Here is a 24099-nt window from a genome sequence, read left to right as displayed (position 1 = left end):
ACAGATGGCGGGGTGGGCGTGGCGGCGTTGGCTGGCGACGGCGAAGGAACCAGACGAGACTCACGCGACCTCCTCCCCCAACACCCCACGACACCTTGCATGGCTATGGCTACACAGACATACGGATACGAGCATTACACCCCTAAAAGTTCAGCACGTCCTCGAGCCGCTGCCGCGGCAGCTTGGCCACCTCGGGCTTGATCGCCGCCAGCAGGTTCTTGGCCGCCTCGTTGCCCGGCTGAAGGCGCAGCACCTGCTTGAGATCCGCCTCGGCATCGCGCCACCGCTGCAGCCCCTTGCGGGCCACGGCGCGCTGGTAAAACGCCTTCGAGTTCTTCGCGTCCTTGTTGAGTATGTGCTGGCAGTCGAGCTCGGCCAGCTCGTGGTTGCCCAGGTGGTTGTGCGCCACGGCCCGGTTAGAGTAGTAGACTGTCTTCTTGCCGTCCAGGCTGATGGCCCGCGTGTACCGCTCCACCGCGTTGGCATGCTCCTGGTTGTTGACAGACACGTTGCCCGCAGCCTTCTCGCGCGCGCCAAACTCCTCGGTCCACTTGTCCATGCACTCGACCCACTTGCGGCCCTCGCTCAGCGGCCGCCCCTTGCGCGTCGCCGCCGGCTCGGTCAGGCGCCGGTACAGCGCCATCGGGTGGATGCTCTGCAGCCCCGCAATGTCGGCAGAGTACGTCGGGTACGTGAACGGCGACGTCGTCGTGGCCGTCTTGTGCAGCAGCTACACCGTCAGCATGAGTAACACTCGCCCGGCCCACCTTGACAAAGTGCCGAAACGTCAACACGACGGCCATGTTGCGCACCGCCGGGTCGGCCTCGGCCCACTCCTGCGGCAGGTACACCTTGCGCACCACGGGCTTGGCGACCTTGGGCGGCACCTTGACAGTCTTGTTCAACCGCGCCTTGGTGCGTCCAGACGTCATCTTGCGGCCGCCGTTCTTGCCTCCGTTGGCAGTAACAGTGCCAGCCTCGGACCCATCGTCGTCATCGAGGTTGAGCGCTCCCTCGAGGCCCTCGAGTGCAGCAGCCGCATTCGTGCTAGGCCCATATCGCGACTCAACCGACGGGTCAGCCGCGCCGAGCTCCTTGAGTCGCCAGCGAAGATGCTCTTCAACCGCTAACACGTCGGTCATTTGAGGATGCGCAAAGATGGCTGGGCGCCGCGGGTCCGATACGGGCGTCGGCGCGCGCTTCGGGTTATGCACAAAGCCCTGGCCATTCGGCAGCGCGTTCACTCCCACCGGTTCTGACAGCCCGGCCTTGAGAGATGATCGCTCCTGGCGCTCGCGAGCCTGCGCCTGCGTCTCAATCTGGCCGGCCCAACCCTCGGCAACGGGTGTGTCGGCCAGCTCGAAAGGGAGCAGCCCGACGGGTGCCTTTCGGAGCACGACCGTTTCGTGGAAACAGTCTGGGCACTGCAAAAGCTGGCAGAGACACCGCCCGTGGTCGTCATCCTCAAGGGACAGGCCGTGCGAAGGGCCGAGGTCGTGTGTGCAGACGCCGTCCCGTGGGAGGCCGGCAGTGACGTTGGGCTGTGCACCAAGGCCGCCCGCCCCGATCGCTGCCGCAGCTGTGGCCATTGCCGAGCTCTCACCCCTGTGAGCAAGATCGGCTGGTACGAGGCGCCCAGACAGCCGGCGCTCGAGTTCGGCGTACAGGTGGTCGAGCATGTCGGCCATGAATATTTGGTCGAGAGCCGGGCCGCCGTGCACAATCTGCCGCCTCATAAACGACGGTGAGGCGCCAGCGAGAATAAGGGTGATGATAAAGGTTGGGATTGTCCGAGTGAAGACGTGGTGGAATGCCTCGGTCCTGCGGCATCAGCGCGATTCCAGATCTAGCGACTCACCAGCACGACTCGACCCAGGTGTCGTACTCGCGGCGCACAAGCACGGCCACATCCTCGACCATCATGTCAAGGGTTTCGTCTTGCCAATAGGCGGTACGTTCCGGGTGGTGGAGGCCTCGGTCTGGCCATCTGAGACGGAGGGGACAGGTAATGCCGGGGGGTGCGTCTGCTGTACGGTTGACGGGCTCCTGATGTCTTCCTGGCAGCTGGAGGAGGGGCAGCTGGGGCGGTGGTGCTGGCTGGCGGTATGCACTTGCTGCGGCCGCGATGCTGTCCGGGCTCATGTCCGGCAGGACTGGCGGGAAGATGGAGGGCAGCGCGTGCGCATTGGGAAAGCGCATGAGCGGAGGAGGCATGATGAAGGAGGTTGTTGAGCCATGCGGTGGGGGAGTGCTGGGCTCGAGGGGACAGTGTTAGGGGAGGAGGCCGACGCCGTCGAGGATGGCGCTTGGAGTCGTCGACAAGGACGACGAAGTGTGATGGCAAGATGGACTAGGATGGTCGCAATGAGACTTAGTTGCATCGCGCTCGTTCACTCTGCCTCATCGACGACCATCCGGGTCACGGCGTTGATGTCAGTCGCTCACAAGTGCGGACGGAATCAACTGTATCACTCACACGTCATTGTTTGGCCAACTGAACCAACAACCACCACCTCGTCGCGATCGAGGCAATGTCGCGCATCAACGTTCAACTCTCATTCTCTCGCGCATCCACAGCCATCAACGACTGCTAGAGCTCTAAAACGATGGTCTACAACGGAGGTGAGCTGGTTGCCCCCAGTCATCTCACCCAGCTCACACCCCCAGACGAGGTCTCGGCCGTCGTGGTCGACTTTGGCTCGCATACCACGCGCGCAGGATGGGCTGGCGAAGACAGCCCGCGCGTCGTCACGCCGTCGTTCTACGGCTACACCGACGTGCCGCAGCCATCTGGCTCGGGATCCACGTCGAACGGGACCGCGACAGACGCACCGGCCAACGGTGATGACCCGATGGATGGCACCGGCGACGAGAGCAAGGTCGGCGGCACCAAGCGCAAGTACTACTTTGGCGACGACGGCGTCGGCGTCTGGCGGAACGGCATGGAGGTCGGCAACTTCATGGTCGACGGCATTGGTACGTGGCGGAGGTGTTTGATGGCGAGCCGTGCTCACAGCCACAGTCAATGACGGCGAGGCGGCCGGCAACATGCTCAAGTACCTCTTGAGGGATCGCCTCTCTGTCGACCCTTCCGAGCACCCTCTGTTCCTCACCGAGCCAGCATGGAACTCGCCAAAGGCGCGCGAGACCCTCACCGAGATTGCCTTTGAGCAGGAGGGAGTCCCGGCCCTGTACTTTGGTTCGAGCGGCGTCCTGTCGGCGTAGGTTGGGATCGATGGACATGCAGCTGACGCGCAGCTTCTCGGCCGGAAAGCGCACTGCGCTCGTCCTCGACGTCGGACATATCAACAGCAGTGCCGTTCCCGTTGTCGACGGCTACGCGCTCCGTGCTGGAACGATGCGCCAGCCTCTGGCCTCGGCGCTCGTGCTTTCGCAGCTGCACCACCACTTCTCCCACCCCACGCCCACACGGTCGTTCCCGCTCTCGCTGCTGCCGCGCCACCTGATTGCGCGCCGCGACACGACGGCCGAGCCCGGTGTCGAGCCCCACCCCACGCTCCGCGAGGACCGGTTGCCTGGCACGACGGCGTCGTGGCGTGCGTGGGCCGAGCAGGGTGTCGTGGACAACTGGAAGGAGGCGTGTGGTGAGGTTGTGAGCTACAGAGGCTTCGACTTTTCCACCGGCAGAGACCTCCCCCAGGTGCTGTACGAGTTCCCGGACGGCTACCACCAGTACTTTGGTGAGGAGCGCTACCGCTTCACCGAGGCCCTGTTCGACCCCAAAAAGTACTTTGACCAGTCGTTTGAGCCGCCAGCGTCGCTGCGCGTCACGCCATCAGGCGACCACAGCCACTCGCTCAAGGAGGTTGTGCCGCTGTCCCAGCTGGTGCACGACTCGATCATGGCGTGCGATGTCGACGTTAGAGCGTCGCTCCTGCAGAACATTGTGGTCGTCGGCAACACGTTCCTGACGAGAGGCCTGACTGAGCGCCTGGACATTGAGCTCGCTGCGCTCCTCCCCAGCGTGAGTATGATCCCCGGTCTCAATGCTGAAGCTATCCAGCAAAAAATCAAGGTGAATGCGTTTGAGCGCAAGTTTGCGCCGTGGCTCGGCGGCTCGATCCTCGCCTCTCTGGGCACGTTCCACCAGCTCTGGGTCACCAAGGACGAGTACGAGGAGCACGGTATGAGCATTGTGCACCAGCGCTGCAAGTAGGCGTGGTGTGGATAGATGTAGCGCGTGATGAATTTGTAGTATCCGAGTGCGAGTGCGAGTGTGAGTGCGAGCGCGCAGCGCGAGCACGAGGCTGGCGTGGGCGTGGCTTTCGGTACAACGACTTGCACAATGTCAGTGGGGCCGCTGCGCTCAAGGAATTGTGGCGATGCCAGACGCCGGAATGACCAAGCCTATGCCATGCAGTAGTGTACAGTGGTACAGTCTATTCTCTATAATCTCTTGCTATTGCGGGCTGGCGAACTTGGAGTTTGCCCTGATGCGTCCGCCGATACGCGCAAAGATGAAGGGGAAGGGGGTACAGAGCGCGAGGCAGCCGGCGAGGAGGCACGTGCCGCCGACGGGCCCGAGGCGGCGGTACATCTGCTGACCGAACAGGGGGAACACTGCCGCGAACGTGGAGCGGACAAACGAGTTGGACGCGAGCACCGAGGCCGCGACGGGGCGGTACGCGTCGACGAGGTACGTCATGACGCTGCTGAAGCTGTAGCCCACGCCCCAGCCGAAGAGCGTCGTCATGATGATCGGCACGATCCAGTGCACGCTCTTGAAGGACGTGAGCCCGAAGAGGAGCACGCCGAGCGGGCACAGGACGGCGCCGTACTTGCCCGCGTAGAGCCGGTCCTCTGGCGGTGGTGGTCCGCCGAGCTTGGCTGCTTTGCGCGCGTACCGCCGGTTAAAGAGGGGCTGGGTGAGCGAGCTGGCGACCTGGCCCGCGCCGATGCCGAGGAAGGCCATGCCCGTCGACTGGACGTCGAAGCCGTGCTGCGTGCGGAAGACGTACGGGATGCCCCCGAAGAAGAGGTACATAACCCCGAGGACGACGGCGCTCCACACGTCCAGGAAGAGGACCATGGGCTGGGTCGCGAGGAGGACTGGGGTCAGCTGGGAGGTGGGGGAGGGGGCGCTTACCGAACGGCGTCTTGCACGACGTGGCGACGGCGCGCGCAAACGAGCGGTTCGTGCGCTCAATCGGCGCGTAGTACCGCTCGTCGCCGGTCGACTTGCGAAGGCTGCCGGCGTCAGTTTGGGCCGTGAGGAAAGCAAGAAGGACTCACGCAGCCGCCTTGCGCGCCAACACAACAGGGTGGTACCCCTCCGGCACGACGACCCACAGCGCGACGGTCATCACGCCGGCCCAGATGAGCTGGACGTAGGACACCCAGTGCCAGTCGGGCTGGTTCTGGACGATGAAGCCGGAGACGAGGGGGCCGATGACGGGCCCGAGGAACGGCGCGCCCGAGAAGATCATCATGGGACTGGGGTCAGCGGGGCAGGTTGAGGCTGCACTCACGTCCCGACCTTGTGGTTTGGAAACACGTCCGTGATGGCCGCGCCCGACACGCTGAGGAAGGACGAGCCTGCGAAGCCAGTGAGGAAGCGGAAGACGTGGTACAGCGCAATGTGGTTGGCGAACGCGACGGGGAGATTGAACACTGGCGTTAGTTGGGCACGGCGGCGGCACGCACAGAAGAAGATGGTGAAGCTGTACAGGAGGACCTTTTGGCGGCCGATAAACTCGGACAGCGGGCCGAGGAACACTGCAAGCGTGAGTGGGCTGCTAGCTGGCGACAACTTACAAGGGCCGATGCCCAGGCCCATGACGAACAGCGAGATGCTGAGGATCGCCACCTCCTCGACGATGCCAAACTCGGCCTCGAGGCCGGGGTACGTGTTGGCCGTCATCGACGACGTGAAGGTCACGCAGGTGCACGACACGGCCAGCGTGGCCACCATGAGCCTGCGGTCGGGTCAGCGGGTTCGGGGCAGCAGACGCACCACTTGCGCCACGGTGTGAGGTTGAACGGGCAGAGCGGGTCGTCGGCGCCGTCAAAGGCGACCTCGAAGGGCGGTCGCGTGTCGCCCTCCGCCACGGACAGCGGCTTGGCGTCGCCGGCCTCGACGTCGGCGCCCAGTGTCGCCATGGTCGCCTCGCTTGACGTCGATGCGGGCGAGGAGTGCTCTGGCTGCGGTGCTGGCCGCGGTGCTGGCGGTGCTGCCTGTGTTGTGCTCATCGCGCTTTGGAGATGCTACGTCCGAGGTGGTCGGAAAGGCGAGTTTTGTAGTTTCCGGGTTAATTTCACGACGGCCCGAGATTGCGACAGGTTTGTTGACGTCCACTCTTGCTGACTCGGGCCGGGTTTGTGTGGAGTCTCCGGAGTCTACAACGGTTGCCAGTCGGGGCTATTCCAGGCAGTGCAGGGGTTAAATCAAGCCCAAGCCGAGCTGTAAGCTGCAGCGGGGCTGCCCCGACAGCGATGAAGGTTCCTCGAGTGGCTGCGCGATGTGGACGGTGGGACTGGTTGATAAGCACGCGGATGGCGCGGATGGCACACGGATGGATCCAGCGGCGCCGGCCGGTGCGATCGGATTGAATCCCGATCGCCACTGCCACCGGCCGGTCGGCAACGCCTCACGTGTGGAATGAGAGCCCGCGTGCATGCAGGCTGGATAATGTGGATAGATAGTGTACAACAGGGGTGTGGGTTGTGTATGAGTGGGGATCGTGGGGAGCACATGCTTCGGGTCCCGGGTCTCTGTGCATGCCGTGCGGGTTCCGCGCGGGAGGGGCGGGGGTTCGGTCGGGGCGATGGGCACAATGTTGATCTTGTCGGGCCGTCTCGTCGGCTCGTCTGTGAGCGACGCTTCTGCCTTGCTCAGCGAGCTCACGAGCTCACGACCCATCCCCCACCCGGCCCTTGTACCCGAGGCAGACAAAGTACGCCTCGCTCGACTCTGACCTGCTGGCCTTGGGCTTGTCGGTGACGACCTTTGCGAAGCATGGGTCGAGCTGCTCCTTCTTGAACGCGACGAGGTCGGGGTGGTGGAAGAACTTCATTCTGGGGGTGTGAGCGGGTGGAAGCGGGTGTGAGCGAGCGCTCCGCGGACCATGGCCGCCTACTTACACCAAGCTCCCACCAGCGTAGTCGCCATCCGCGGGCCGGAGGACGAGGTGCGCAAACTCCGTCGCAGCGCCCACGAGATCCAAGCTCGCCTGCACGTCGCGCACACGGTTCCCGCTCATGGCCGCCATCATATCAGACAGCACCGTGTCGGCCGTACCGCGCTCGTACCGGTCCCCAGCGGCCAGGAGGGCGTGCACCTTGTCCTGGACGTCGGGCGCAAAGAAGTCGCCCGTGACGACCGACACGCCGGGCATAGCGTCCATAGGCAGCAGGTCGACGGCGACGACCACGCCGTGCCGGTGCCGGATGGCGCGCTCAGCGACCTGGCTCCAGCCGCCCGGCGCGGCGCCGAGGTCGACGACGGCGCGGCCGCCCAGCAGCGCGGGGTGCTTGCGCGCGAGCTCGTCGAGCTTGAAGCCCGAGCGCGCGCGGTACGCCTTGGCCGTGCCTGCGTCGCCGGCGCGCGCACGCACGAACGGGTCGCGCGCCTGCCGCGCCAGCCACTGCTTTGAGCTCGAGCTGGCTTTGAGGGCGGTGAGCGCGGCGCGCATGGAGGAGGACGAGTGTGGACTTGCAAAGTGGAGGCGGGAGTAAACGCCGAGAAGAGTGGAGTGGGCGGTTGCGGCTGGGTGGTGCACCGCGCGGCGTCGTCGCCGGCCTGCCTGGCCTGATCCAGACATTTCGAGCGCATCACACCTTGTCGTCCGACACTTGTCCCCACACCGACATGGTGAGTAACAGCACGCCGTCGCCGCTCGCTCGCACCGCTGACGCCGCGCTCCCCGCCCAGGCCAACGCCTCCTCCAAGCGCATAGCCCAGGCCAACGAGGGCGCCCTCAAGGGCCTCGTCCGCAACCTCGTCCTCATCAACGCGCTGGCGCTCGCCGTGCGCTGGATGAAGGCGCGGCACTATGTCCGCCCGCTCATCCCCGGCGGCTTCGTGCTCTTCCTGCACGTCGTCGGCATCGGCGCCAGCGTCGCCATCTGGCGCTGGTTCGCGGCCATCGGCACGCCGGGCCGCGACGCAAAGGGCAATGTGCGCGTGGGCGAGGACCTCAGCGGCGGCGGCTTCATCGAGCTGGCCTGGGATGTGTGAGCCGGCTACCGACGCACCAGCAGCGTGTTCTGACGCCGCCAGCATCTACATGACCTGGATCTGCACCCTCGGCTCGGCGCTCTTCGGCAACTGGGTCTGGTGGTTCTACCTCGTCATCCCCGCGTTCGGCGCCTACAAGCTCTTCACGTTCGCCCAGCCCTTCCTCGGCATGTTCCTCCCCGGCATCTTTGGCCCGCGCCAGCCGCGCGCAGAGGGCGACGCCCCCGCCGCGGCCGCCGACGAGCCCGCAGAGTCCAAGCGCCAGGCAAAGCTCCGCGCGCGCATGGAGAAGGGCGACAAGCGCATCCAGCAGAAGCAGGTCCGCGCGGCGCGATAGGCGAGGTGGAGACAATGCATGTGCTTGCTGGCTTGCTGGAGTGATCGTGGCGGGAGACGCTGAGTGGCCGAGGCAGACGTCGGGCGACCAGACGCGAGATCATATACACATCACCGCTCACAACCTACCACACCACAACTCACGCTCCCAGCCCAAAGCCCCCATACTATCAATGCAATGCATAATCCCCGACATCCCCACACCCTCACATACCATCCTCAGTGCTAGTATCCTTGTCGGCCTTGTCGCGCGCGGCCCACTCCTTGGCCACCTCCTCGACCGTCGTGCCGCGTGCCTTGACGATATCGACGACACCGTCCAGTCCTGGGCGGGGAACGGCGTCCTGTCCGCGCTCCCAGGTACCGAAGAGGGCCTCCTTGACGCGGAGCTCGCGCTCGGTGAGGTCTGGGCGGCCGCCGCGGCGGAACGACCAGGTGCGCGGGGCGCGGAAGACGTCGTGCTCGAGCTGCGCGTAGTCGGAGGGCGCGGCCTCTGTGCCGAGGCCGGATCGCGCGCCCGCGCCCTGGGGGTTGCGCTCGGCGAGCGTCTCGAGGCCCTCGGGCGCGCGCTCGCCGTGCGCACGCAGCGCGCCGGCCTTGAACTGCACGTACGAGCGGAACTCGGGCTGGTACATCCTGAAGGCGGTCTCGAACGCGCCGTGGATCTCGGACGGGTCGCGCATGAACGACGCCGACTTGTGGTGCAGCGACACGAGCCCGTTGAGCGTCGCGCCCGGCGCCTTGCCGTTGGGGAGATAGGCCTTCTTGGCGTGCGAGGGCGGCTTGGGGGCCGGCGTTGATGGGCCGGCACGCGCGGCGTTGAAGAGCGGGCGCGAGGCGCCGCGGACGGACGAGCTGGCGCGCATGGTGGTGTTGGGGTGGGTGTGTCGGCCCGGTGTTGTTGTAGATGTCGATGGTCGATATGGATCTTAGAAAAGTCGAGGACCGGAGAGTGACGGCTGGCGGCGGGGCGGGCGGAGGCAATTTACACGTAAATGTTTCCAAAAAGTTGAGATTATCAGTCGGCCAAAGATTATTGATGTCAGAACGAGATTAACGTTTTGGACATCGAGACATCGTCAAGACTGCATTGGATAGCGACGACGGCGACAGCAGCAGCGACGAGAACCCCCCGACGCACCGCCAGAACCTCCAGCCATGGAGAAAGTCCAGTTTCAGCTCGAGTCGACGCTCCCAGAGCTCAAGGACCTCTACGACAAGGGCCTCTTCTCCAAGGCGAGTGTGCTGTGAGCTGCGGCAATGGCCAGCGGCGCACCTCCCCAGTGGTCCTCTTGCTGACCTGGTCACAGTATGAGATTGACCAGATCACCAAGCGCCGCACGGCGTTCGAAACAGCCCTCATCCGCCGCGTGACCCGCAAGGACGACTTCTTCAAGTACGCCGAGTACGAGATCAACCTCGAGCGCCTGCGCAAGGTCCGGTGGAAGAAACTCAGTGGGTCGTGACGGCGAGATGCCAGCTGACAGCCAGAGTACCACATCAACCCGCCGCCACCTTCGGCCTCGACCTTCTCGCTCCCCCGGCGCACGCTCTACATCCTCAAGCGCGCGACGGCCAAGTTCCCCGGTGACCTGCCAGTATGGCTCGCGTACGTCGAGTACGCGGCGCGCGAGGGCATGTCCAAGGTCGTGGCCAAGGGCATCAACAGTGCGCTCCAGCATCACCCGCTCTCGCCAACCCTTTACCTTCTGCAGTCGTACCACCACCTGCACCCCGGAGAGCCGCTGCCGCACTCGATCATCCCGTCAACGTCGACGCTCGACCTGCCGTCCCAGACGCGCGAGGACAAGCCCTCGTCGGCATTCTCGCTCGAGGGAACAGGGCCTGCACGAACGACGCTCCTCCTCGGCCTGCGTATGATTCCCGGCTCGCACACCCTGTGGCGCGAGTATGTCAAGCTCGAGCTCGGCTGGGTCGAGGCGCTCCGCCGACGATGGCGCGTGCTCGGCATCGCATCAAAACCGGCCGAGGGTAACGAGGCGTTTGATGGCGATGTTGAGGCGCTGGCAGGTGGCGAGGGTGCGTTTGGACCAGAGGGAGAGGACGCACGGAGAGCAATTCTGTCGGGCCAGCTTGTCGTGCACGCTCTCGAGTCGGCACTTGCAAAGGTGTCGGCAACCGGCCACGAGAAGGATGAAAACGGGGATATCGTCAGCGGTATCGCGTTCCGTGAGGGGTTGTTGGCCCTGCTGAGGAGTTACCCCTCGCCATTACGCACCAAGGCGCAGGAGGTGGTGTACGCGGACCTCGAGCGCGTCGCTGAGGGCGGTGGCGAGGCAGGGGCTCAGGCTCGTGTGCTGCTTCTCTCCCGCCCACTCCTCGACCGCGCGTACAACCCCGATGTGGTTGACCAGGGCGGGCTCGTTGTCTCAGGCCTCGAGCTCGTGGACGCGTACGGCAAGATCGGAAAGGAGATCCGCTCGGCCGCCAAGACTGCCGGCCCGGAGTTCCTCGACGAGGCGAGCAAGTGGCTCGTTGCGCGCATTGCCGCCGACATTGAGGGCAACGACGACCTCAGGCGCTACCTCATCGGCACGGCCAAGGCGCTCACCAAGGCGTCGCTGCGCGCGTCCCCCGCGACATTGAACCGCTACCTCGCCCTGCTGGCCGACACCGACTCGGCAGAGTACTCTGCTGCCGTGCGCGAGTTCGCCAAGCGCTACCCTTCTAGCTCGGAGTTGCAGGCGCGCCTGATCCAGGACCTGACAACGAGCGACGAGGACGCCGCCGCCGTGCGCAAGGCTTGCGCCGACGCCGTGGCCCAGGTGACGCGCTCGCAGCTCGACGCCGCGGAACAGGAGACGGTCATCCAGCTGTGGAAGTTTTGGGCGCGATGGGAGGACCGGCAGGAGAACAACGCCGCGCAGTGGAAGCGACTTCTGCGCGACTCGCTGCGCCTCGGCGCGGGTATCCCGGCGCTGCACCAGACGCTCCTCGCGGACTTCTACGCATCGCAGCTGCGTTCTGGCACGGCCCCGGGCAAGGCGCTCGACACTGTGATCAAGTCGTACCAACCCACGCCGCTGTTCTTCGACCTGGCGTTCGACGTGCTCGACGAGCTGAACGGGACGCAGGAGGCGCTCGGCAAGCTGTACGGCTCGTGGCGCGCGGCGTGCCGCACGGCCGGCGACCGCGTCGAGGCGGTGCTCGTGTGGGCCCAGTGGCTCGTCGAGCACGCCAAGGGCCGCGCGGCGCACGATGCGGTCGGCGCCGTCCTGAGCGAGGTCAAGGGCGACGACGCGGCGGCGGCCGAGCTCGAGGCGGGGTGGAAGGAGATCCTGGACGAGGCGGAGCGCGAGCGCGAGGACGTCGATGAGGATGTTGATATGAGCGGGAGCGGGAGCGAGGACGAGGAGGAGGAAGAGGAGCAGGAGGGGGAGGAGGCGGGCGAGGGCGAGGACGACGACAGCGAGGACGACGACGAGGATGCCGAGAGCGGCGACCTCGAGATCGCCATGTAGGCGCCATACATTGCATGTTATTTTCTTGGGCAAAGTGGCTCGAGGTGGCGGCAACGTGCCACCAGCCATCACCACCCGCGCGGCTCGCCCCTCCACTCGCAGTCAGTTCAGCGCTCAGCAGCTCGAACGTATGAACAACACGACGGCGCCGATGTGGGCGCCCGCCCGAGGACTTTTTGTGTGCTCTGCGTTGCGTTTGTGTGTTGTGGTGTGTGCGTGGTGACTGTGTCTGGAGCCCCACCCCCTCCTCCACCCAACACACTCACCCAACATCTCGAATGTCAACACCGCTCCCCAACGCACCCGCCACCATTCTCGCGCGGCACACCCTCCGAACCGGCGCGAAAGTGCCCCCCGCGCGCAACCTAGGCGCCGAGCTCGCCGAGCTCACAGAGGAGTGGACCGGGCCCGCGGTCTTCGTCGAGCGCAGCGGCAGCGGGACAGCGTCCTCACCCATCTCCGTCGCCAGCACCCCCTCGCCCCCCCGGCCGCGCACGGCCCCCGCCCCGGCGCCAGCCACGCCCTCCCGCCTCCGCGTCGTCCCGCGCTACTCTCCGCTCGCGGGCACGGCGCTCACGCCCCCCCGGCGCGAGCCCCCGCGCCCGCTGCACCCCTTCTTCCGGGGCCGCGCTGCCCCGCCGCCGCGCCAGCCGCGCTTTGTGGCCTCGTACGCTTCCACCTCGGAGAGCAGCCAGTCGAGCAGTAGCCAGTGGTCCCAGTCGAGCCAGGGCACGCCGTCGCCTAGCGCCCTCGTGGAGATCACGGACGAGATGGTGCGCCTCGCGCTCGCGCCGCGGCGGGTTGCGCCGGTCGGGCGGGCTAGCGTCGCTGAGAAGGCGGCCGCCGCGCCTAGAGCGCCGAGAGCCGTGGCGCTGGCCAAGGCGACGGAGCAGAAAGCAGACCAAGCAAAGCCGGCCCCCGACGCCGCCGCCGACGCCGCCCCCGCCCCCGCCCCCGCCCCCGCCCCCGACGACCTCCCGACCTTCTCGGTCAAGTCGCCCATCCCGGGCCACTTCACCCGCGCCCCAAGCATCGTGTACACGTCCGACGCGTCGGAAGCCGACGACCTCGTCGCCTGCCTCCGCGGCGACGTGTTCGGCTTCGACATGGAGTGGCCGATGCCCGGCGTCGGCCCGACCAAGACCAAGACGCTCAAAGACGGCACGCAGCGCACGTACCGCGAGGGCAAGTTCGACCCCAAGACGCGGCGCTACACCTGGCCCCAAGGCCGCACCGCCGTCGTGCAGCTCGCCGACACGCACACGGTCGTCGTGTACCGCATCCCCGAGGGCCGGCGGCCCGGCCCAGGGCTCGCCGCGTTCCTCGCCGACCCCGCACGGCGCAAGGTCGGCGTCAACATCCGCAACGACGGCAACAAGTTTGCGCGCGACTTCCCCTCCCTCGCCCGGCCCGGGGGCCTCGTCGAGCTCAGCGCCATCGCGCGCCGCCTAGACCCGAGGGGCACGTACCCCGGCCACAGCCTCGTCGCGCTCGCGCGCCTCGCGCGGCGGTACCTCGCCCGCGAGCTGGACAAGGACCCTGCCGTGCGCTCGGGGGCGTGGGACGGCGCGCTGGGGCAAGAGCAGGTAGAGTACGCCGCGAACGACGCGTACGCCGCGCTGCTTATCTTCCGGGCGATGGAGCGGCGGGCCGCAGAGGAGGGAGTGGGAATGGACGGCGAGCTGCCCGCCCCGCCGCAGAGGATAAAGGAGAAGGACGCGGCGCTCGCCCCGGCCAAGGCGGCGGCGCTGGGGCTCTTCGCTGCCGGCGACGACGTGCCCGCCGTCGCTGGCGCCCTCGGGATCAAGGAGACGACGGCGATGTGGTACGTCGCTGAGGCGGCCGTCGCGGCCGGGCTGGACAGCGTCGACGCGGGCGTGAGGCGCCGCCTCATGGCGCTCATCACGCCCGACTCGGGCTTGGCGCGCCGGTGGGGCGAGCTGCTGCCTGATTTGCAGCGCAGCTTGGAGGAGGGGGGTCAGGAGGAGGGGTCGGAATAGAGCCGTGCTTGCTGCTTGCCTTAGACATACCTGTACCATACATACCTGCCGATGCCACTGATCCATGATGGTGTTTGTACAATGCAATGACGCCCAACCCACTCACACCCCCCGTGCGCGCTTCTCGCGGAAGAACGCCGCAACCCCCTTCGCCGCGGCCGACCAGTCGTCGGCCACCACAACGTCCTCGCCGATCCACTTGGGCAGCCGCGAGCGTATCCTCTGCGTGCCGTACCGCCTGTCCACGAGCAAAATCACAGCATAGTCGTTCGCGTGGCGGATCGCGCGCCCGATCGACTGGTTGACCGCGCGCATGCACAAGTTGGTGTACAGCTCGTTGGCCGCGTCCCTGCTCGCGCCGGGCAGGCGCTCGACGTAGCGCATGCGCTCCTGCAGCTCGACCGACCCGACGTTTGCGAACGGCAGGCCGACCATGACGACGCAGCGGCCGAGGCGGTCGGAAAAGTTGATTCCTGCCGTCAGCTCCGGCCACGCGCCCACTCACCTTCCGACAGCTTGCCGCCGACCACGGCGAACATGAGCGCGCCGGTACGTGCCCGCCCCGAGGGCCCGGCCTCGGGCGCGTCGATTGCGCGCGCGTACTCGCGCAGCGTGGAGTCCACCTCTGCGGCCGACTGGGGCTCGTAGAACAGCTTCTTCTTCTGGTCGAGCTTGTCGAGCAGGCCCGTCCCCCACGCGGCTTTGACCTTGTCGAGGAAGGCGTACGACGGGAGGAAGACGACCACGCCGTCGGGCACGAGGCCGACGGCGGAGAGCAGCGCCGCGCCCAGCTCGGCGAGCAGGGCGTCGTCGCCGCGGTTGGAGAACTTGAACTCAAAGTCGAGCTTGCGCGGCCCGCGGCACACGACCTGCGTGAGCAGGTTGCTCTTGGGGATGACGTGCGCGCACGATAGCGTCGCGAAGCGATCGCGAGGGACGGACGGGAACAGCTGGCTGTAGAAGTCGGATACAGGCTCCATCGTGCCGCCGGCGAGCACGATCGCGCGCGCGCTCTTGACAACGTCGGCGAACCGCTCGGCAGGGTTGAGGAGCACGTACTTGACCAGCACGGCCCCGTTGTCGAGCGAGAGAATCACACGACCGTCGTCGCGCGCGTCGGTGAGCGAGAGGAGGAACGCCTCGACGCTGTGGAACGCGGCGATGGACGCGTGTCGCGCCGACGTCGTCCGCACCCGCCGCTCGCCACCCTTGGCCGCTGCAGCCTCTTCGAGCGACTCGGCGTATCCGCTGACTTTGCGGCTGAGCTTGCTTTCCTTGAGGTATCGGACCAGCTCGATGAGGTTGACGGCGTCGCCCGCGCCACCGACCCGCGCCATGAGCGCGTTGACGTCGATCAGCTCCCCCTTGGCTTTCGTCTTGTCCGCCCCTGCGTCGATGGCATAGTTGTCGCAGACTTTCCCCAGTCCGCGGAGCACTGCCAGCGTCTGCGCGATCCAGAGCGCGTGTCGGGGCTTAAGGCGCGAGCGAAAGCGGGCGAGGTACTGCGTGAGCTGGGCCGCCGCGTTGGACAGGTGGCTCGCCGGCAGCGTCGTCGAGTAGATACCGAGCAGCGTGTCGATGAGGTCTGGCGTCAGCGGCATCTCACCCCGCAACCCACTGTGCGCCTCGTCAATGACGACCACCTGGTCTGTGAGGTCGATCCCCAGCGCCTCGCGCGCGCTGGCTTGCAGGAGCAGGTTGTACGGCAGCGTTACCAACTGCGACTGGCGCACGGCGCGCCGCGTCGCATAGTACGGGCACACGCCGGCCGCGCGCCCCTCGAGCACCAGGTCCTCGATGTCGCGCACCGTCGCGAGCACGGCGTCGCGCGCGTCGAGCAGCCGTGTGTCCTCGGCCTTGGGGAGGAACTCGCAACGCGCCCCCCCGCTCTTCTGCAGGTCGAGGCACGCCTCGTTGAGCCGCGTCTCGTCGCGCGCCCGCGCCCGCACCTTGTCGTTGATGCACATCTGTTTCCGCGACGCGAGGGGCACGAGGCTGACGCCGTCGCTCTCGCCATCGTCGCAGCCGCCGTCCTCTTTGCCCGCCGGGAAGCTCGTCTTCAGCAGCTCGGCCGTGAGCTGCCGCAGCTGGCTGTGTGTCCGTGACGCAAAGTACACCTGGGGTCAGCGACCACCCAAGCCCCAGCTCACCTTCGGCACGTTCTCTTCCTCCTCCTCCTCGTCCGCCTTCCGCCCCCCATCCAGTGTCGCCATGAGCGCGAGCACCTCGGCAGAGAGGTTGCTGTCGGGTGGAGCCGCCCCCTCCGGATCCTCAGGGAGGAACCGATTGTCGCCCACGTCCTCGACCGCGCCCTCGGCCGCCACGCGCGCGCGCTTCCGCCCAAACGCGCCCGCCGCGCTCGCGCGGCGCAGCCGCCGCTCCCTCTCCCGCACGGCCGCGAGCCGCGCCGCACGCGCCTCGGCAGCGGCGCGGAGCTCGCCCATGTGCCGCTTGACCGCGTGCTCAATCACCCATGGCGGGTCTGGATATCAGCTGCTGGCCGGGCTCGTGCTCACCGTCCGGGTCTTCGGCGAGGAACCGCGCGCGCAGGCTCGCCTCGGCCGCGTCGTCGAGCCGCTTGCCGTGCGCCCCGAGCCACGAGAGCGTCGCGGTAAGCAGCGTCAAGCTCTTGCCCGTGCCGGTTGGCGACTCAACCTGCCGTCAGCTGTGTCGTTGGGGCATACGCACGATGGCAATCTTGCGGTCCTCGAGCGCGGCGAACACGGTCCGCATGAGGTCGAGCTGGATGCCGTAGGGCTGCGGATAGGGAAACGGAAACGAGTCGGGCGTGGGCAGGTGGGGCAGCGCCGGGCCGTCCTCGGCGGCCGCTGCAGTGCGGCTGCTCGACGCTTCGGCGTTCGAGTCCATGCAGAGAGATGTGAGATTGTATGATGACAATCGCAAAGTTACTCTTGGCTCGTTTTATTTCGACGCGTCGCGACGCGGGGTCCCCGGGTGGCGAGCGCAACCGCATCATTCGGGGACCTCGCCGGTAACAAGACTGCCAACAACGCAAACGCATTCTGCATTCAACTTGATACTATACACCAACCCAATATACCCATGCTACTGACCCCTACTTCTTCTCCTCCTCCTTGAAGTTGAGCGAGATGCCGTTGACACAGTGCCTCTCGTCGATCGGGTTGTTGAAGCCCTCGCCCTTGAAGACGTGTCTGGGGAGTTAGCAGGGCCATGTCTCGTTTGCGGCAGGTAGGGTTGCAGGCTGGTCCGCTCTGACAGCAGATAGCTGGTCGGCACTCCGATCCGAAAGCCCACAAGCCATACACCACGACTCACCCAAGGTGACCGCCGCTGCAGACGTCAGCTCCGCTCACAACAATCCGCTTCCACTCACCACTTGGCACAGACAATCTCCGTGCGCGTCATGCCCATCGAGTTGTCCTCGTGGCGGACGACGGCGCCGGGGACCGTGTCGTAGAACGCAGGCCAGCCACAACCCGAGTTGCTGCCGATTAGTCATCCCCCGCGGGCACGATGACTCACAACTTGGTCTTGGAGGTGTACAGCGGGGCGTCACAGCCGGCACAGTCTGGCGCGTCGTGTCAGCTGTTATCCTCTGCGAGTGTACCCAGCCGACGTACGGTACGTGCCCTCGTCAAACTTCTTGTCGAGGGCCGAGGAGCCGGGACGCTCGGTACCGCCCTGGCGGAGGACGCGGAACTGCAAGTGTTAGCTGGGCTCAGTACTGGAGGCTGCGAGGGGCCGTGGTGGGGTAGGTAACGTCGGGCTGAACCAAACGCGCCGCCATCTAACACCCTCTGAACGACTCCCGCCAACGCCCATCCCACACCTAACCTACCTGCTCGGGGCTCAGCTGGGCGATCCACTCGCTGTCCGTCTTCTGGACCTTGTCGGCAGACATGTCTTGCTGTTCAGTCGAAACGTGGGTCTCGTGCAGGGGCTTCTCCTTGGCGAACCACGAGAAGGGGAGGGTGAATGCGAGGGTGGCAGCGGTCGGGGCGACGACGGCGCGTGGGATTAGCGGCCTGGCGGGAGGTGCGCGGAGAGAGGAGAGTGCGATGCGGGCGACGCTTGGCGAGATGCGGGGCATGCAGCGTTATGTACCTCGGTGTGGGGGCTTGTGATTGCGCGCTGGCTGTGCTGTGCTGCTGACTGTGGCTGCGGTGAAGGGGTGACTGTGTGATGGGGAGGGTGGAGGATGCCCAAGAATGGGTCAGGTGGAGGGCAATGACGTGCCTACAAACGCATGGCTCGCCAAGCGCCCAACCGCGGCAACAGCAAACGGACAAGGCCGGCCGAGTGAGGCATTACAAACTTCGATTGTAATTCAAATAGGCCTGTTGTAATGGCTCGCCACGTCGAATCCACGTGCCAATCTTAATCACGCCCCCACTTACTCTGTCGGCGATAGCAAATTCCCCAAACTCCGAAGCACGGCGGTGAGCGTTCGCTGGTGCAGCCAGGCGGTCGCTGCCAGCCAGCCTGCCAGTGCACCCACCGTCCTGGCTGCCGTCGTCCCCTCCCCCTCCCCTCCCCCTCGCCCGCCGCCCAGCGTCGTCGACAACTTCGTGTTCGAGGTCTACACCGGCTCCCCTAACCGTCAACACACTCATCCCAAAATGGCTTCCTCCACTGGTGAGTATACCAGCGACAGCGAGCGCACGCAAGCGCACACGGCACGGCAGATCGGACAGGCATCGACAAGCGGGGACGAGAGAGAGCGGACTGGTGGACGAACGACCGACGGCTGGGGCGACATCGAACCGCACATGACGTACTCGAATCGCATCGGCACCGACGTCGACGTGATGCGCATGGAGGGGCGAGATGGATCGCGCGAGAGATGAGGCGAGAATGCGCGCCGTTGTTGTCACCGAAGCGGTCGTTGGAGCGGCCGCGAAACTTTGCCAACTCGGTGTACCACCTTCGACGGACGGCGCAGACGACCCACGACACGACCATCGACCCCAGACGCTTCTCTCTCTCTCCCGCTGGATGCCTGCCGTGACACCATGCTGTTGCGCTAGCTACAACCGCTGCCCGGACACATGGCGCACAATTCTAACATCCCAGGCCTCGCTTCGGACCGCCGCAAGTCGCGCAAGGCGCACTTCAACGCCTCGTCGGGCGAGAAGCGCAAGCTCATGTCCTCGGCTTTGAGCAAGGAGCTCCGCGCCAAGCACGGTGCCCGCTCGATCCCCGTCCGCAAGGACGACGAGGTTCTCATTGTCCGCGGCAAGTACAAGGGCCGTGAGGGCAAGGTCACCCAGGTGGGTAGTGCAGGCGGTACGAGTAGCGGTAGCGGCTGCCGCTGTTACTGCTACTCGTGCCGCTCACCAGCTTGTCGTTGAACGCTCCCTAACCCCCCCAGGTCTACCGCAAGAAGTGGGTCATCCACGTTGACCGTGTCCACATCGAGAAGTCGAACGCCGCCACCGCCCCCATCGGCATCTCGCCCTCGAACGTTGTCATCACCTCGCTCAAGCTCGACAAGGACCGCAAGGCCATCCTTGAGCGCAAGAACGGCAAGAAGACCGAGGAGGCCATCAAGGCCGAGTAGAGCCCTCCCTTCTAGCGTGTACTGTGGCTTCGTAGGGGTTGGGATGTACCCATGACATATCTCTGGTGTGGGCGGGGTGTGAGGGGGGTGTGGGCGTCGGCGATGGTGTCGAGGGGAGGAGAGTTGGTTGAAGGTTGTGCCACAGACGAAGAGGTGCTCGCCACAGACGGAGGCCAGATCTCCAGATCTAGCTGGCACGCACGATCCTGACACCGGTCGGTTTTGACACGGCGCCGAGGAGATGCGGGGTCTGCAAGCGTTGGGGCTTGTGCGTGCTGCTGCGCATTGGTGTGCGCGCTATCCATTAGTGTTGCCTGCAACGCAAAGTTGCGCCTCTTGTCAACAAGATTGAGCAGTAGACGGGAGATTGCAGACGCACTTTGCAGTCCCCCCAGACAGCCCACCCTGCCCACTTGGGAAGCAGTGTGGCATGAGACGCGCCTGTCGTGTCCCTGTGGAATGTCTCATAGATTATCGTGTGTGGCGGCAAGCTAGCGTCAACACGACCGTGTGAGTGGCACGGTGCGCAGTTACCGGTCGTGAGCTATGCGACAGTGCATGGCGTGCATGGCCAGCCAGGCCAGGCTCGCTCGTCGTCAGTGCAGCAGGCAGTACAGAGACAAGGTGCGGCGGGAGCAAACGCGGTGCGAGGCGCCTGGCTGGCGGCGACCGTCGCCAGTCGGCCCAAGTGCGGGGCGGGCGGACAGCGCCTGAACGCAGCTTCGGCGGGGAGCCCTCCGATGAGCGAGCGAGCCAGCGAGCGACTCTGTCCGCCGGGTCGCGCTCCTCGGCGCGCGCGCTACACCCGCAGCCGCGAGGGCCAAAAATGTCGTGCGCGCTGTCGTGCGCGCTCGCTGGTGGCCGGGCCGGGCCAGCGGCTGAGGTGCCAAGGAGCCAGTCAGACGACGGCAACACTGTTCCGGTCGGCCTCGCTTGCCAAGCAGCAACCAGAGTACGAGCGGCAACGGCAAACGGCAGCGGCGGCCTCTGATGCATCTTGCTCTTTCTTGATTACTCGTACTGCTCTACTCGTCGCTGCTGCAGACGCCGACGCCGACACCGCTGCGAGCATCACACTCGGCACACACGCTGCACACACATCCCCCGCCCGCCCGCCAACTCCGGCACCCGACGATACCATGTCGTCGTAGCAGCCCCGGCCGCCGCTCATCACGCACACATCAACGTCCTGCTGTAGTCAGCAACTACAACGACAACTACCACCACGGCCCGCTCGTCTGCCGTGCCGTGCTCGCCTGCAAGAGATTGGGCCACTGCCAACCACGCAACAGCGCCCCCATCTCACTCCTGCCCCGACCCCCCTGGTGGCTTTTGTCCTTGCCCCCCGACCCTCCCTGCCTCCCCTCTCCCCTCATTTCCCCTTCTCTCCCCTCCATCACATCATCTTCCCCCATCGCCACCCCCAACACACACACGAGCAGCACCCAGGCCCACCCCAAGCGAGGCCCGCCAGCAGCAAGTGAGCTGCGCAACGCGGTACCCACCGCCGACACACGCCGCACACCAGCCAGCCGCGGCCCGCCATCGCCTCAGCCCCCGCCCGGACCCCCACCCCGCAATCACAATGGCTGACGCAGCCGCGGCGAGGCCAGAATCGACCGGTGCCTCCTCATCACCGAGGGGCAGCTCGTCGTCGTCGGCGTACGCGGCGCTAGAGGAGCGCGTCGCGGCTACCGAAGCCTCGTTCGCAGCCCTCCAGGCCCAGGTCAACCACCTCAGCGCCATCGTCAAGGCTGCGCTCCCCGACGTCGTCTCGACCCCACCGGCTTCGGCGCCCGCGGCCCCCGCTCGCGTCTTCTCCCCCTTCGACCCGCCGGCCAGCCCGCCATCACAGCAGCCGGCGTTCCAGCCGATCGGCACCGCACCCCGCCGCCGCAGCCCCACGCCATCGACAGGCGCAGCAGGAGCAGGAGCAGCAGCTCCGGGTGGTAGTAGCGCCAACGCTGCCAGCGACAGCAGCACAATCGCCGCGCTCACACAACAGATCGCCGCGCTCTCCACTAGCGTCGCGCAGCTCCAGCGCCTCCAGTCACACAATGCCATTGCAGCGCCGCCCCCGCCGCTTGGCTACCCGGCTTCCAGTGGTGGCCCCCTCGCCCCGCCTAACGGCCACCCGCACGGAGGCCACAGCGGCGGGCCTGGCCAAGGGCCGCCGGGGCCACCAGGACCGTCAGCACTCGGCGGCATCGCTCGTCAGATGACGGCGCCCCTCGACTCGATGGCTGGCCCAGGTCCACTCGGACCCCATGCCAGCCTTCTCAGCCCAGGCGGTGGCCGGGGCGAGTTTGGCGGACCTCAGCGCGGTCCCAACAACCGCCCGTTCTCTACCAACATGCTCGTCGACGACAACAAGTGGGGAGCGCCGCCAGGTGGCAAGTTTGGCGCCGGCCCGGGGTCGCTCGGAAACCTCGGAGGCGGCCCGAGCCGCGACTGGCAGAGCTCTGGGCCCGGCCCGCTCATGGGCACCCCGCCCAATGGTGTCAACACGGGTGCCGCTGCTCCTGGTGCGGGTATCGTGGTGACAAAGTGGGAGCACCTCAACCTCAAGGTGGAGCTGTTGCGCTCCATCGCAAAGTATGGGTAAGTACCGCGGCTGTTGTCTCTCGCTCACCCCACAGTATCGGCCCTCCGAACAAGATTCAGGCGCGCGTCCTCCCATTCATGCTCAAGGGTTCGGATATCATTGCGCAGGCTCCACCGACGCAGGAGCGCATCATCTCATAGTAGGTTGTGGATGAGTGGCGTGGCTGACAAACCAGCGTCATTCCCGCACTTCAACTGTGTCTCTCGCTCCCACCGCCCCAGGGGCCGTACCGCGGCCCGGCCGTGATCATCATCACGACGACGGTGGACCAGGCGACACAGTGCCACAAGCGTGAGTGTGGCGTGAGCACAAATGTCTTGGTTGTCTAACGCCATGGCGCAGTCGTGAGAAACGTCGGTGGACCCTTGGGCGTCCGCTCGGCCCTGGCCGCCGGTGCAGCGGGCTCGGGCAACTTGGCTGCCGAGGTCGGCGCCATGGGGCGCGATGCTATCCAGATGCTTATCGGTACCCCGGCCAAGATCAACGAGGTGATGAGTGCCCGCGGCGCACTCTCGGGTAATGAATGCCGCCTGCTCATTCTCGACGAGGTCGACCAGTTAATCGCCCGCAACCTGTACGAGAATGTGCTCAGTGTGGCGCGGTTGTTGCCCTCGCCACGCCGGCCGGGTGGCAACCTCACGCCTGGTGGTCCCACCCCCTTCTCTCCGGTCGTCGGCAGCCCCTACGACAACGGGCAGCACTCGCCGTTCAACCCGCAGAGCAAGACGCCGTTCCCCTCGGTTCAGCCATCACGCTTCAGCACTCCTGGCCCCAACGGCGCCCCTCCTCCCTCCCCCACGCCGACGATCATTGACCGTCAGACCTGCCTCTTGTGAGCTTCCCAGACCCGATCAAGCTGACACCACAGCTCCAACACAATCCCCACCGATGTAATCAACTTCTCCCAGACGCTCCAGGTGCGCGACCCCGTTCGTGTGCTTGTGAGGCGCGAGGGCTCCACAAACTCGCAAGAATCTGTCTCATCAATCACTCCTGGCATCAATCTCAAGCACACATATGTCTATCTCACAATCACGGGTTCGGCGCGGACAGACGAGTCGTCGGCAGACGGACCGGGCACCATTGGATCGGGCCGCGCCAACGCCGGAGGTGGCGGGGCGGCCAGCGAGGAAGCGACGCGTGCAAAGGAGTACAAGCTCGACATGCTTGTCAAGATCCTCGACGACTACCCCCTCTGGCAGGCTGTTATCCACGTCGGAACATACAGCATGCTCGAGGCAGTCGTGTACAAGCTGAGCGGCCGCAACTGGGAGACGCTGTACCTGGCGTCCGACATGCCTCCTTCGCAGAAGAAGGCTGTCCTGCAGCAGTGGCGATCGTCGCACCCGGGCCAAGGCCCACGCTTCCTCGTCTGCTTCGACGTCAACCCCAAGCCTCCCGACATCCCGTGGACGCCGCTGGTGGTCAACTTTGACCTCCCTCGCTCCGTCGAGGGCTACGCGCTGCGTGCGGCCGCCGCTGTCTCGCCCGCGCCCCGCCCTGGCCAGCCTTCGCCGCATGTCAACGGCGTCGTCGTGAGCTTTGTCCAGGCCGCCGGGGGCGACGTGGAGATGCTCCGCTCAACCGAGTGTGCCTATCGTTTCAAGGTAAGCAACGCGCGCGCGAGACCGACCCACTGACGGTCGCAGTCTGCCGAGATCCCTACTGTCTTCCATGACCTGTTCCAGCACTAGGCTCTGCCGTGCAACTGTTTCCAACACTGGGTCCAATCTCTTCTCGTATACATCGTCGCCACGGTTCCTTTCTCATTGTGAAATTTTGGGATTTACATTTCAGGCACAAGCAGCAGCATCAGCAGCAGCAGCAAGCAAACACAAGCAACCCATCCCCCGCATGTCTGGTGTACACCGCCACTCTTCCATGTCCACTGTCTCTGTCTCTCCCTCTCTCCCTCTCTCACACACATATCTCGTCGC

The 24099-nt window shown here is 65.9% G+C and overlaps 12 protein-coding genes across 12 annotated transcripts; 6 read left to right on the top strand and 6 right to left on the bottom strand.

Moving 5' to 3' along the window:
* Positions 1-142: 142 nt before the first annotated feature.
* Q8F55_001923 (uncharacterized protein) lies at positions 143-2214 on the bottom strand (the record flags this gene model as incomplete). Its single annotated transcript, XM_069350538.1, has 3 exons — positions 143-730; positions 768-1821; positions 1859-2214. The coding sequence occupies 3 exons, from the start codon at positions 2212-2214 to the stop codon at positions 143-145; spliced, it is 1998 nt and encodes a 665-aa protein (XP_069210924.1).
* Positions 2215-2606: 392 nt separating this feature from the next.
* On the top strand, positions 2607-4177 carry ARP4 (Actin-related protein 4; the record flags this gene model as incomplete). Its single annotated transcript, XM_069350537.1, has 5 exons — positions 2607-2622; positions 2668-2976; positions 3023-3221; positions 3259-3985; positions 4025-4177. 5 exons carry the CDS (start codon positions 2607-2609, stop codon positions 4175-4177), a joined length of 1404 nt encoding a protein of 467 aa, XP_069210923.1.
* A 243-nt stretch (positions 4178-4420) lies between these two features.
* Positions 4421-6120, bottom strand: Q8F55_001921 (uncharacterized protein; the record flags this gene model as incomplete). The annotated part of the gene is made up of 7 exons (XM_069350536.1): positions 4421-5070; positions 5108-5208; positions 5254-5454; positions 5490-5631; positions 5665-5736; positions 5776-5936; positions 5975-6120. 7 exons carry the CDS (start codon positions 6118-6120, stop codon positions 4421-4423), a joined length of 1473 nt encoding a protein of 490 aa, XP_069210922.1.
* Positions 6121-6869: 749 nt separating this feature from the next.
* On the bottom strand, positions 6870-7652 carry MRM2 (2' O-ribose methyltransferase; the record flags this gene model as incomplete). The annotated part of the gene is made up of 2 exons (XM_069350535.1): positions 6870-7035; positions 7102-7652. 2 exons carry the CDS (start codon positions 7650-7652, stop codon positions 6870-6872), a joined length of 717 nt encoding a protein of 238 aa, XP_069210921.1.
* A 176-nt stretch (positions 7653-7828) lies between these two features.
* Positions 7829-8549, top strand: Q8F55_001919 (uncharacterized protein; the record flags this gene model as incomplete). Its single annotated transcript, XM_069350534.1, has 3 exons — positions 7829-7831; positions 7892-8193; positions 8240-8549. 3 exons carry the CDS (start codon positions 7829-7831, stop codon positions 8532-8534), a joined length of 600 nt encoding a protein of 199 aa, XP_069210920.1. The 3' UTR covers positions 8535-8549.
* Positions 8550-8739: 190 nt separating this feature from the next.
* Positions 8740-9399, bottom strand: Q8F55_001918 (uncharacterized protein; the record flags this gene model as incomplete). Its single annotated transcript, XM_069350533.1, has 1 exon — positions 8740-9399. One exon carries the CDS (start codon positions 9397-9399, stop codon positions 8740-8742), a length of 660 nt encoding a protein of 219 aa, XP_069210919.1.
* A 292-nt stretch (positions 9400-9691) lies between these two features.
* UTP6 (U3 snoRNP protein) lies at positions 9692-12015 on the top strand (the record flags this gene model as incomplete). The annotated part of the gene is made up of 3 exons (XM_069350532.1): positions 9692-9775; positions 9844-9988; positions 10025-12015. The coding sequence occupies 3 exons, from the start codon at positions 9692-9694 to the stop codon at positions 12013-12015; spliced, it is 2220 nt and encodes a 739-aa protein (XP_069210918.1).
* A 278-nt stretch (positions 12016-12293) lies between these two features.
* On the top strand, positions 12294-14015 carry Q8F55_001916 (uncharacterized protein; the record flags this gene model as incomplete). The annotated part of the gene is made up of 1 exon (XM_069350531.1): positions 12294-14015. The coding sequence occupies one exon, from the start codon at positions 12294-12296 to the stop codon at positions 14013-14015; it is 1722 nt and encodes a 573-aa protein (XP_069210917.1).
* Positions 14016-14117: 102 nt separating this feature from the next.
* Positions 14118-16883, bottom strand: CHL1 (ATP-dependent DNA helicase chl1; the record flags this gene model as incomplete). Its single annotated transcript, XM_069350530.1, has 6 exons — positions 14118-14488; positions 14521-15600; positions 15634-16132; positions 16166-16497; positions 16532-16670; positions 16704-16883. 6 exons carry the CDS (start codon positions 16881-16883, stop codon positions 14118-14120), a joined length of 2601 nt encoding a protein of 866 aa, XP_069210916.1.
* A 208-nt stretch (positions 16884-17091) lies between these two features.
* MSRB5 (Peptide methionine sulfoxide reductase B5) lies at positions 17092-18087 on the bottom strand (the record flags this gene model as incomplete). The annotated part of the gene is made up of 6 exons (XM_069350529.1): positions 17092-17188; positions 17313-17327; positions 17371-17481; positions 17520-17565; positions 17618-17696; positions 17836-18087. 6 exons carry the CDS (start codon positions 18085-18087, stop codon positions 17092-17094), a joined length of 600 nt encoding a protein of 199 aa, XP_069210915.1.
* Positions 18088-18616: 529 nt separating this feature from the next.
* On the top strand, positions 18617-19557 carry RPL26A (60S ribosomal protein uL24; the record flags this gene model as incomplete). The annotated part of the gene is made up of 3 exons (XM_069350528.1): positions 18617-18632; positions 19071-19267; positions 19369-19557. 3 exons carry the CDS (start codon positions 18617-18619, stop codon positions 19555-19557), a joined length of 402 nt encoding a protein of 133 aa, XP_069210914.1.
* Positions 19558-21142: 1585 nt separating this feature from the next.
* Q8F55_001912 (uncharacterized protein) lies at positions 21143-23856 on the top strand (the record flags this gene model as incomplete). The annotated part of the gene is made up of 6 exons (XM_069350527.1): positions 21143-22158; positions 22197-22301; positions 22338-22453; positions 22505-22994; positions 23031-23769; positions 23812-23856. The coding sequence occupies 6 exons, from the start codon at positions 21143-21145 to the stop codon at positions 23854-23856; spliced, it is 2511 nt and encodes an 836-aa protein (XP_069210913.1).
* Positions 23857-24099: the final 243 nt, after the last annotated feature.

This window comes from Vanrija albida (assembly GCF_041260175.1).
Source record: "Vanrija albida strain AlHP1 chromosome Unknown contig_2, whole genome shotgun sequence".
In the NCBI taxonomy this organism is placed as follows: domain Eukaryota; kingdom Fungi; phylum Basidiomycota; class Tremellomycetes; order Trichosporonales; family Trichosporonaceae; genus Vanrija; species Vanrija albida.
This window is presented reverse-complemented; position numbering and strand designations above follow the sequence as displayed.